Here is a 12,877-nt window from a genome sequence, read left to right as displayed (position 1 = left end):
GTGAGGAGGACAGAACAGCATATGAGGAGGACAGAACAGAACAGCATATGATGAGAACAGAACAGAACAGCATGTGAGGAGGACAGAACAGCATATGAGGAGTGTTAGAGCCGATTTGGACATATTTGTATAAAAGACCGAACATATGGAGCTCCATGTATATTTGTGTAAATGTATTAAATATTAATGTAAATGATGAAATATTAGGTACGTACCTTTATGATTTATATTTACCTGATTGAGATATATTCATTTGTTGTTAGTGTAACTTAGTTTTTGGCCCCCCCTCTTGCCTATTCATTGTATTGTGGTAAGTGTGTTAGGATAAAGGCAGGAAGTTGGGCCTTCGGGAGAGAGAGTCCTTGCTCGATGCGGGAGCGGTATAGTTTTTTGACCATACAGACATACAGACATACTGACATACAGACATGTCATAATATGTATTTTCCATATCAAGTATTTTGTGCTTTAAGTTGATTGGAGAATCATTTATTTGTTAGATATAAGAAGAATAAACATTTTTGTTGCACCATATCCCTGGATGTCATGGAATGTTTGGCCGTTTGGAAACCTTGAGTGTGGACTGTATGCGTACCAAACAACCCCGCTTCAGGCTTGGGCAGTGGCTATGGTAAAGACGAAAGGAAGCCACTACAATCAAGTCAAAAAACTCAGTGAAGTATTACTATCGGGTTCGGACACAAGCTGGATATTGTTCTATTGGTAATTGCATTCGGATCGTAAGGACAGCTTGCTTGGAAGGATTTGAACTCCTAGAATTCGCCAGCTGTGAGTAACCACTGCGAATGAATGAGCTGCCCTGTTCAATGCGATCATTTGATCATGCATATTATGGAAGCGCAAATGTGCTTTTAATTGGAATGTTTGATAAACTTGGGAATGGAATTCAAAACACAGCGTTGTGAAAACAATTAAGAAGTTTAAGTTTGGGAAACACTGAGATCCTACGCACAATGTAGCCTAATCTTACGTCTAATATTTGGCCTAACGTGGAAATGCAATGCATCAACGCAACGAATGCAATCTTAAGGATCTAAAGATACTGTTTTAAACTTCATTAAAGGGACAACTTATAATGGGATGAAATGTTTAAAACGCATCTAAAATGCCGAACTTGCACATGTTCAATTCAAATGGGTCAATATGCTGAAATGGAGGACTGTGTTTTAAAGCATTAAAGGAGGTCTAAAGGGGCATTACGTTTAACAATCAAAAACCAACAACTGTATCATTGTAAATTGAGTGAACTAAAAGTGAATGATGGAGGATGAAATCCCAAATAAGACTCCACTGGAGAGGGCAGAGGAGCATCTAAATTCACTCTATGCAGCCCGGAGAGGCAAACTTGGAGTATGTACACGCAAAATGAATGAAATAAAAGCCCTTCTTGTTGATGGAGGAAACATTGAAACTGTGGATGAGAGTCTTGAAGCATTCCATGCTGTTCTCAATGACTTTAAGAATGCTCACAATTCTGTGCTAGAGCTGGTCACAGAGGAGGAACACGAACAGGAGAGCATTAACTATTATCAACCAAGAATGAGAACTTATGAACATTTCCTGAAAGAGGTGGAAATATGGAAAAAAGCTGAAATCGAGCCACAAACGCTCATTGAACCACACGACAGCATTTCCAATGTGTCAAAAAACATCAAGTAAAACGAAGTCTTCTAAAACTGCTTCCTCAGTGTCCTCTGCACGCCTAAAAGCTGAGGCAGAACGAGCAGCTCTACTAGCTCGCCAAGCATCATTACAGGACAAGCATGCATTGGAACTGGAGAAAGCTCAACTGGAACAACAGAAAGCTCAACTGGAACAACAGAAAGCTCAACTGAATGTTAGGATGGAAAAAATGGCACTGGAAACGGACATAGCAGCATATAATGCCAAACTGAAGGTTCTGGAGAGTGTTGAGTCAACTTCTCAATCCCATTCTGTGGCAGCCCATTTTCTAAGCCAAGAAGATGGAATGAACTCTTATTTTGAGAACCAGGAACCCGAGGTCTATAAGGAACCTGAACCATCACCTGTTGCATTTGCTGCATTAGGTGCAGTTCCAAAGACCCCACTACAAAGAGTTTTACAACAACCGACCACAAAGCCATCAAAACCTATTCAGAAAACAGTCATAAACCACACCCTTCAGCAGCCAACATCAAGGTCTAGCAATCAACACAGAATCAACACTGCGGGTATCAGCCATAATACCAGCCATGATAACCTCACTACTGTCATGCAAAGGCAGAATGAAATTGCTGACCTCCTTGTACTACAGCACAAACAGGCCACACTCCCTGTTAGGGAGATACCTATGTTTGACGGTGATCCTCTAAACTTTAGGCCATTTATGCGTGCATTTGAGCATGGAATAGAAGATAAGACAAGCAGCCACCAGGATAGGCTCTATTACCTGGAACAGTACACCTCTGGTCAGCCCAAGGATCTAGTCCGTAGTTGTCTGCATATGGAAGCCAGAAGAGGCTATGCAGAGGCTAAGAGGTTGTTAAAGGAACACTTTGGCAATGAAATCAAAGTCACCACTGCTTACATGGAAAAAGCTTGGAACTGGATAAACATCAAACCGGATGATGGAAAGGGACTGGGTGGCTATGCACTCTATCTTAGAGGATGCTGTAACGCTATGCAAGACCTACAGAACATGGAAGAGCTTAATCTTCCCTCCAACATAAAGTTGATCATGTCAAAACTTCCCTACAAACTAAGGGAAAAATGGAGGTCTACGGCATGTGATATTTTAGAGAGAAGCCACCTGAGGGCCCAGTTCAGTGACCTTGTGACGTTCATGGAAAAACAGGCAAAAATACTGCAGGATCCGTTGTACGGAGATATCCAAGATCCCCTGACCAACAAAAGGTTTTTTAAAACCAAAACAGAAGCTGACTTTAAACAGCAGTTCAAGTCCAAGAGTAGGGGAAGCAGCTTTGCCACTGCAGTAGATGTACTGGCAGATTGTGACTCGGAAAAACCTCTAAAAGAACAAACATTCAAAGTCAAGAAACCAGGCACCTACCCTTCTGATGCTCCCAGTAGCTCATGTGTATTTTGCGCTGGTGAGCATTTCCTGGTCGACTGCCAACAGGTGAAGGCACAGCCACACGAAGCCAAGGTTGAGTTTCTGAGATCAAAAGGCCTTTGTTTTGGCTGTTTGATGAGAGGACACTTAAGCAAAGAATGTAAAAGAAGGATGACCTGTCAGAAATGTCAAAGAAAGCACCCCACTATCCTGCACATTGAAGGAAGAGAGAGATTTAGATCTCTGAAGGCAGATACGAGGGGTGTAGCAGTAAAGCGGGAGGAGACTGTCAGCAGTGCTCTTGTTTCACTGGAAGCTGGTGAAGATACCGGGGCCGGTACAGATTGTGCACTTGCGATTGTGCCAGTTCAAGTAAAGATGGCAAATGGAAGCAAGTCTACGTTAACCTATGCATTTCTCGATTCTGGTAGCTCAGCAACATTTTGTACGGAGAGACTCATGAGGCAGTTGCAAGCTAAAGGCAGTGAGACTGAAATTCTGCTACGCACAATGGGGCAGGAGAGTCCTACCAAGAGCTTTGAGATATCTGGATTAGAGATTGGCAATGTGGAAGGTGACACATTTCTTGCATTACCAAAGGTCTACACCCAAAATAAGATCCCAGTGACAAGAGAGAACATTCCCACTCAGAAAGATCTCAAAAGGTGGCCATACCTGAAAGAAGTTCAGTTGAAGGAAATTGACGCCGACATCGAACTCCTGATTGGCGTAAATGCTCCAAAGGCAATGGAACCCTGGAAAATCATAAATAGTCAAGGCAACGGACCGTATGCAGTGAAAACCCTCTTTGGATGGGTGATGAACGGTCCTCTTAACAATTGTACCATGGCAGAAGAATCTGGGCACACTACGGTGATGGCCAATCGTATCTCAATTGCCGACCTGGGGTTCTTCTTGTAAATCAGTACAACCATGACTTCCCTGAGAGAGGGTATGAAGAGAAAAGTGAGATGTCAGCTGAGGATCATAGGTTTATGGAGATCGTATCAAGTTCCATAACCCTCAAAGACCATCACTACTACTTACCGTTGCCCTTTCGCAAAAAGGATGTTGTCCTGCCAAACAATCGTGACATGGCAAAGCAGCGGGCTCTAAATATTATCAGGAAGTTCAAGAAGGACAAAGGTTACGCTGCAGAGTACAAAGGCTTCATGGAAGAGATGATAACAAAAGGTTACGCCGAGAAGGTACCACAAGAACAGCTCCTCGGAGAGAAAGGCAAGGTATGGTACATACCACACCATGGCGTTCACCATAAGCGCAAAGGAACGATACGAGTAGTGTTTGACTGTTCATCATCCTATAAAGGTACATCTCTTAACAGTGAACTCCTTCAAGGCCCTGACCTGGCAAACACGCTTATAGGAGTCTTGCTAAGATTTAGGCAAGAGCACATTGCCATGATGGCAGACATCGAAGGAATGTTCCATCAAGTACGTGTCCATGAAGATTACTTAGACTTCCTGCGATTCCTATGGTGGCCGGATGGTGATACTAACAAAAGATTGGAGGAGTACAGAATGACTGTACATCTTTTCGGTGCTATATCCTCTCCAAGTTGTGCAAACTTTGCACTGCGAAAGACTGCAGAAGACAACTGTGAGAGGTACGATGAAGCGGTAATTCAAACAGTCAAGTCCAACTTCTATGTTGATGACTGCCTCAAGTCAGTGGCCACAGAAGAACAAGCCATAGCTCTCACGAAAAACCTCAGGGATGTGTGCTCTCAGGGTGGGTTCAAATTGACCAAGTGGGTCAGCAACAGCCGCACTGTGCTGGCTTCTATCCCTGATGAACACAAAGCCAAGCAGATAAAAGAACTGGACCTGGACAGAGAAAAGCTGCCTGTTGAAAGAGCACTTGGAATCCGATGGAACATTGAAAGTGATGCATTTACCTTCCGAGTCACTGTCAAGAACAGACCCCTTACAAGAAGAGGTATTCTCTCAACTGTCAGCTCTATTTATGATCCATTAGGTTTCCTCGCCCCATTTGTATTAAAGGCAAAGCAAATTCTTCAAGTGCTTTGCAAGCTAAAGTGTGGATGGGACGAAGTCATCCCTGAAGAACACTCTATTTCATGGCAGAGATGGCTCTCAGAGCTGGACCAGCTCTCCAGATTCCAGATAGACAGGTGTATGATGCCTGAGAACTTTGGTCAAGTCAAGACGGCACAGCTGCATCACTTCGGTGATGCAAGTGAACAAGGTTATGGCACGGCAAGTTACCTTAGGTTCACAAACGGTATGGAAAAGGTTCACATTGCATTCATACTGGGGAAATCAAGGGTGACTCCACTCAAGCAGATGACAATCCCCAGACTGGAACTTGCTGCAGCAACATTGGCAGTGCGAGTGGACAGGATGTTAAAGTTGGAGCTCCAGATTGAACTTGAGGAGTCAACTTTTTGGACGGACAGCCAGTCTGTGCTAAAATACATCCGCAATGATACCAAGAGATTCCATACCTTTGTGGCTAATAGGGTTGCTATGATCCGTGACCTATCGAAAGCAAAACAGTGGAGGTATTTGAACTCAAAACACAACCCAGCCGATGATGCCTCAAGAGGATTACATGTTGAAATGTTTCTGAACTCAAAGAGATGGCGCAAAGGACCAGAATTCCTGGAGAAACCAGAAACTCAATGGCCGAAAGTCCCAGAGGAGCTTGGCTCCATCCCTCCGGATGATCCAGAGGTGAGAAAAGACGTAATCGTAAACCATACAAGTGTGGAAGAAAAGAGTCCAACCAGCAAACTGATCGAGTACTATTCAACATGGAACAGCTTGAAGAAAGCAGTTGCCTGGATGCTGAAACTGAAGAAACGTCTTTTACAGTTAAGCCAGAAAAGGAAAATTATCTCTCAAACTGATCCAAGATCCAGATCAGAGTCTGACAAACTCACTGAAGGAACAAATTGACAAGTTGAAACTGACGTTTGGAAAAGAAAGTCTGTCTGTGTATGACCTAGATGAAGCAGAAAAGGTCATCATTCGATTTGAACAACGACAGCACTTTAAACAAGACATTGCACTAGTTGTGAAAGGAAAACAATGTGCCAAGAGAAGTGGCTCAATCTGTAAGCTTGATCCAATTGTTGACAATGGCATTCTGAGAGTAGGAGGAAGGTTAAGCAAAGCTGCTATGCCTACGGAACTAAAGAATCCTATGATCCTGCCCAAAGACTCCTACATCTCTAGACTGATCTTACTCCACATCCATGAGCAGGTTGGCCACTCTGGGAGAGGTCACATGCTTTCTAGACTTCGCCAACGATATTGGATACCCTGTGCCAACTCTTTAGCAAGGAAGATCCTTAAGAGCTGTGTCTTTTGCAGGCGGATGCAAGCTAGAGCTGGAGAACAGAAGATGGCCGACCTTCCACAAGATCGGGTGTCACCTGATTTGCCGCCTTTCACTCATGTGGGCATAGATTACTTCGGCCCCATAGAGGTGAAGCGAGGCCGCGTTCATGTGAAGCGGTATGGTGTGATCTTTACTTGCCTTGTGAGTCGAGCTGTCCATCTTGAAGTTGCTAGTTATCTGGATACTGATTCCTGCATCAATGCCCTGCGCAGGTTCATCTGTCGAAGGGGCCCAGTAACAAGTATCAGAACAGACAATGGCACCAACTTTGTTGGAACACACAGAGAGCTAGGAGAAGCTATGAAAGAGCTGGATCACAACAAGATTAAAAAATAATTACTGAAGGAAGGAGTGACATGGTCATTCAACCCTCCCTCTGGAGCCCACCATGGTGGGGTATGGGAGCGGTTGATCCGACTGGTGAAAAAGATTCTCTATTCAGTCCTTAAAGAGCAAGTACTGGATGATGAGGCTTTGCAGACAGCCTTGTGTGAAGTTGAGGCGATTATGAACGACAGACCAATCACTACTGTAACAAATGACCCTAATGATCTAGAACCCCTGACTCCGAACCATCTGCTTCATCTGAAAGCTAAGCCAGTCCTGCCACCAGGACTATTCCAGAGAAGCGACCTATATTCACGAAGGAGATGGAAGCAAGTACAATATATCACTGACCTCTTCTGGAAGAGATGGATCAGGGAGTATCTTCCACTTATGCAGGAGCGGAACAAGTGGAACAAAACTAAGAGAAACTTCAGTCCTGGTGACCTCGTGGTCATCGTCGATGACACCGCCCCAAGGAACTCTTGGCTAATGGGGCGTGTGGTGGAGGCTTTGCCAGGGGCCAAAGGTCTTGTCCGGAGCGTCATGGTTAAGACTAAGACCAATATCTTACAGAGACCTATCAATAAACTCTGTCTGCTCCTTGAGGCGACGGAGTGACACACACACACACACACACACACACACACACACACACACACACACACACACACACAGTGCTCCATCTTAGAATCACGTGCACCTCTGATTCGTTGATGTCGTACTCTTACATTCTTTGATGTCATACATTTTTGGACGTCAAACTCTTGACATTTTTCGAAGTTGAACACCTTTACACTTCAACTCAGACTGAGATCTATGGACTATTTTCCTATATGGTACCTTGTATATTTGTATATAGCTATGAACTGCAATAGTGCTCTGGTATAGAATGTTTTGTGTATTGGCTCTACGTTTGAATTTAAAGTAATTGTTGTGCATTCAGTGCAGTCAACAATTAGGGGCCGGTATGTTAGAGCCGATTTGGACATATTTGTATAAAAGACCGAACATATGGAGCTCCATGTATATTTGTGTAAATGTATTAAATATTAATGTAAATGATGAAATATTAGGTACGTACCTTTATGATTTATATTTACCTGATTGAGATATATTCATTTGTTGTTAGTGTAACTTAGTTTTGGCCCCCTCTTGCCTATTCATTGTATTGTGGTAAGTGTGTTAGGATAAAGGCAGGAAGTTGGGCCTTCGGGAGAGGGAGTCCTTGCTCGATGCGGGAGCGGTATAGTTTTTGACCATACAGACATACAGACATACAGACATACAGACATGTCATAATATGTATTTTCCATATCAAGTATTTTGTGCTTTAAGTTGATTGGAGAATCATTTATTTGTTAGATATAAGAAGAATAAACATTTTTGTTGCACCATATCCCTGGATGTCATGGAATGTTTGGCCGTTTGGAAACCTTGAGTGTGGACTGTATGCGTACCAAACAACCCCGCTTCAGGCTTGGGCAGTGGCTATGGTAAAGAGGAAAGGAAGCCACTACAAGGAGAACAGAACAGAACAGCATATGAGGAGGACAGAACAGAACAGCATGTGAGGAGGACAGAACAGCATGTGAGGAGGACAGAACAGCATATGAGGAGGACAGAACAGAACAGCATGTGAGGAGGACAGAACAGCATGTGAGGAGGACAGAACAGCATATGAGGAGGACAGAACAGCATATGAGGAGGACAGAACAGAACAGCATGTGAGGAGGACAGAACAGCATATGAGGAGGACAGAACAGCATATGAGGACGACAGAACATAACAGCATGTGAGGAGGACAGAACAGCATATGAGGAGGACAGAACAGCATATGAGGACGACAGAACATAACAGCATGTGAGGAGGACAGAACAGCATATGAGGAGGACAGAACAGCATATGAGGACGACAGAACATAACAGCATATGAGGAGGACAGAACAGAACAGCATGTGAGGTTGACAGAACAGCATGTGAGGAGGACAGAACAGCATATGAGGAGAACAGAACAGAACAGCATATGAGGAGAACAGAACAGAACAGCATATGAGGAGAACAGAACAGCATATGAGGAGAACAGAACAGCATATGATGAGAACAGAACAGCATATGATGAGAACAGAACAGCATATGATGAGAACAGAACAGAGCAGCATGTGAGGAGGACAGAACAGCATGTGAGGAGAACAGAACAGAACAGCATATGAGGAGAACAGAACAGAACAGCATATGAGGAGAACAGAACAGAACAGCATATGAGGAGAACAGAACAGCATATGAGGAGAACAGAACAGAACAGCATATGAGGAGAACAGAACAGAACAGCATATGAGGAGAACAGAACAGAACAGCATATGAGGAGAACAGAACAGAACAGCATATGAGGAGAACAGAACATAACAGAACAGAACAGCATATGAGGAGAACAGAACAGTATATGAGGAGAACAGAACAGTATATGAGGTGAACAGAACAGTATATGAGGAGAACAGCACAGTATATGAGGAGAACAGAACAGTATATGAGGAGAACAGAAGAGTATATGAGGATAACAAAACAGTATATGAGGAAAACAGAACAGTATATGAGGAGAACAGCACAGCATCATCATCGGATTTTAAAGTGAGAGAGCAGAAAAATAAACAAGATTTATTAATTTGAGTGCAGCAGCCACACATCTATCCCCAACATCCCCCAGCATCCCCTACCATCCCCCACCAGCCCCCAGCAGGGGACACCAGAGTTCTAGAACTAAATGAATTGGAGTGCAGCAGCCACACATTTATCCCCCAGCATCCCCCAGCAGGGTACACCAGAGTTCTAGAACTACATTAAAGAAATCCAGGCACAGCCCATTACTTCCTAGGGAGGAACCTGTATCACCAGCCTCTTCCGTCCCAATTGGCACCCTAATCCCTTCATATTGCACTACTTTTTACCAGGGCCCTTAGTGCCCTTAGTATGTAGGGAATATAGTACCATTAAGGACGCAAGCCTTCTAGTAGAGCCCCTGTTTAGAGAACCTGTACAGCCAACCTCTTAAGCCCAGAGGGGCTATGAGAACGTAATAATTCACTATACATTCTATATTTAATTCTATAGTCTACGCTACATCTAAAGAATAAAGGTCCCTATAGAGGGCTTGCAGTTCAATCACAAATCACCTTGCAACCGTATCAAGCGCCATGTTGGAAGACCAAACTCAGTCTGTTGAAAGTCCTCCAATCCATCGTCCACATACCTGGCTGCGTTCTGCTACCTTCAGAAACTTTGGGAAGATTGTCCATTATTTCGTTTTCTAAGGAACCAGAAAATGGAGGCAGTGAGAGAACCTGTTCAAGTAAGTAAATATATGTTAAAAGTGATCCAAAAGGATGTATTATTAGCTAGCTTGCTACAGAAAGGCTAACTCAAATGAGCTGCTAACGGAATGTTCTCTAGTTAGCTAACTTTACATACTGAATAGCTAGTTAGCTACGTGAAATAAACCAGCTTTGTAAAGTCATATCAGCTAGTTAGCTATCTTGATCCATTTATCTTTGTTACTCCAAATGCATTTGTAGCTAGGTAGGTAGCTATCTGACAGCCATGGAAGAGGGTGAAAGGTTTAGCTAGCAGTTCCAGATGTCAGAGAAGGGAGAGTAGGGTACTCAGGATAGGGCAGGTAACTTTGTGGGAGGACATTGTGAAAATATTCTCCAGTTCCAGTCCCTAGCGAGAAAAACTGAGGACAGAGAGAAAAAACAACATAATCTTGTGTAATTTTAGCTTAAGCCTGTTTTCTTTGTGATGTTTTCTGACCTTAGATACAGAGAGCACACCTTGTCTGCAGAAGACGAAGTCCCAATGAATGTCCCAAGAGAATAAGGGTACATCATTGTATACCATGGATGTTAAACTCAGCAAAAAAAGAAGCGTCCTCTCACTGTCAACTGCGTTTATTTTCAGCAAACTGAATATGTGTAAATATTTGTATGAACATAAAAAGATTCAACAACTGAGACATAAACTGAATAAATTCCACAGACATGCGACTAACAGAAATTTTATAAACGTGTGTGTCATTGAACAAAGGGGGGTCAAAATCAAAAGTAATAGTCAGTATCTGGTGTGGCCACCAGCTGCATTAAATACTGTGGTGCATCTCCTCCTCATGGACTGCACCAGATTTGCCAGTTCTTGCTGTGAGATGTTACCCCACTCTTCCACCAAGGCACCTCCAAGTGCCCGGAAATTTCTGGGAGGAATGGCCCTAACCCTCACCCTCCAATCCAACAGGTCCCAGACGTGCTCAATGGGATTGAGATTTGGGCTCTTCACTGGCCATGGCAGAACACTGACATTCCTGTCTTGCAGGAAATCATGCACAGAATGAGCAGCATGGCTAGTGGCATTGTCGTGCTGGAGGGTCATGTCAGGATGAGCCTGCAGGAAGGGTACCACATGAGGGAGGAGGATGTCTTCCCTGTAATGCACAGCATTGAGATTGCCTGCAATGATAACAAGCTCAGTCCGATGATGCTGTGTCACACCGCCCCAGACCGTGCCAGACCCTCCACCTACAAATCGATCTTGCTCTAGAATACAGGCCTCGGTGTAACGCTCATTCTTTCGACGATGAACGTGAATCCGACCATCACCCCTGGTGAGACAAAACCGCGACTCATCAGTGAAGAGCACTTTTTGCCAGTCCTGTCTGGTGAGGACCTGCCTTACAACAGGCCTACAAGCCCTCAATCCAGCCTCTCTCAGCCTATTGTGGGCAGTCTGAGCACTGATGGAGGAATTTTGCATTCCTTGTGTAACTCGGGCAGTTGTTGTTGCCATCCTGTACCTGTCCCGCAGGTGTGATGTTCGGATGTACCGATCCTGTGCAGATGTTGTTACACTTGGTCTGCCACTGCGAGGACAATCAGCTGTCCGTCCTGTCTCCCTGTAGCGATGTCTTAGACGACTCACAGTACGGACATTGCCATTTATTGCCCTGGCCACATCTGCAGTCCTCATGCCTCCGTGCAGCATGCCTAAGGCACGTTCAAGCAGATGAGCTGGGATCCTGGGCATCTTTCTTTTTGTGTTTTTCAGAGTCAGTAGAAAGGCCTCTTTAGTGTCCTAAGTTTTCATAACTGTGACCTTAATTGCCTACCGTCTGTAAGCTGTTAGTGTCTTAATGACTGTTCCACAGGTGCATGTTCATTTATTGTTTATGGTTCATTGAACAAGCATGGGAAACAGTGTTTAAACCCTTTACAATGAAAATCTGTGAAGTTATTTTGATTTTTACGAATTATCTTTGAAAGACAGGGTCCTGAAAAAGGGATGTTTCTTTTTTTTGCTGAGTTTATGTTTGCAAATGTTGGGAACAAAAATGCAGTTTAAAAGTCACACAATGTATAAACCTATTACATCTGCAGCAGGCCAACCCTGCAGGGTGTGCAGGATTCTGTTCCAACCCAGCACTAACACACCTGATTCAATGTATCAAACCTAATGAGTTGATAGTAAAGTGTGCTGTTACTGGGCTGGAATAGAAGTCTGCTCCTCCAGTAGATCAGTCATCAGTGGTTGGACACCTCTGCTATTGAATTTTGTTTTTGGTTCACCTGAAATGGTGTTTTAGTAATAATATCCTACTTGTAACAAAGCTTACTTGTACACTTTGAAATGATGTCAAAGCATTGATTCTTTGAAGTTTGTTAACTAAACTATTATTCAAGATTAACTAGGGTCAATGTTGATTAATCACAGATTACAATCCTGCAATAAAGCAGGAATCTGTCTCTAATCTCTCTGTGTTTTATTTTCAAATGAACATGACCTTTTTGTTCAGTCATAAACTCTCCAATTAGTTTTATTTGATTTAAAAAAACAAATTCAGGATATCAGCCATTTGAACTCATTTTTCAGCTGATAATGGCATGTAACGCCACTGCAGCCATAGACCTACAGCGGGGGTTCCCAACTCCAGTCCTCCAATACCCCCAACAGCCCAACTCCAGTCCTCCAATACCCCAACAGCCCAACTCCAGTCCTCCAATACCCCCAACAGCCCAACTCCAGTCCTCCAATACCCCCAACAGCCCAACTCCAGTCCTCCAATACCCCC

General features: G+C 43.7%; 1 protein-coding gene across 1 annotated transcript; it reads left to right on the top strand.

Annotated features, from left to right (window-relative positions):
* The first annotated feature begins 3,978 nt into the window (after positions 1-3,978).
* On the top strand, positions 3,979-5,997 carry LOC127917726 (uncharacterized). Its single transcript, XM_052500744.1, has one exon. The coding sequence runs from the start codon at positions 4,027-4,029 to the stop codon at positions 5,995-5,997; it is 1,971 nt and encodes a 656-aa protein (XP_052356704.1). The 5' UTR covers positions 3,979-4,026.
* The last annotated feature ends 6,880 nt before the right edge of the window (positions 5,998-12,877 follow it).

Source organism: Oncorhynchus keta, unplaced genomic scaffold (genome assembly GCF_023373465.1).
Source record: "Oncorhynchus keta strain PuntledgeMale-10-30-2019 unplaced genomic scaffold, Oket_V2 Un_contig_11890_pilon_pilon, whole genome shotgun sequence".
NCBI lineage: Eukaryota > Metazoa > Chordata > Actinopteri > Salmoniformes > Salmonidae > Oncorhynchus > Oncorhynchus keta.
The sequence above is the reverse complement of the archived record's forward strand: the minus strand, read 5'-3'. Positions and strand labels throughout refer to the sequence as shown.

What these genes read in the sequence shown, in the direction of transcription:
- LOC127917726 (XM_052500744.1), top strand. Translation starts at nt 4,027, where the DNA reads ATGTCAGCTGAGGATCATAGGTTTATGGAGATCGTATCAAGTTCCATA.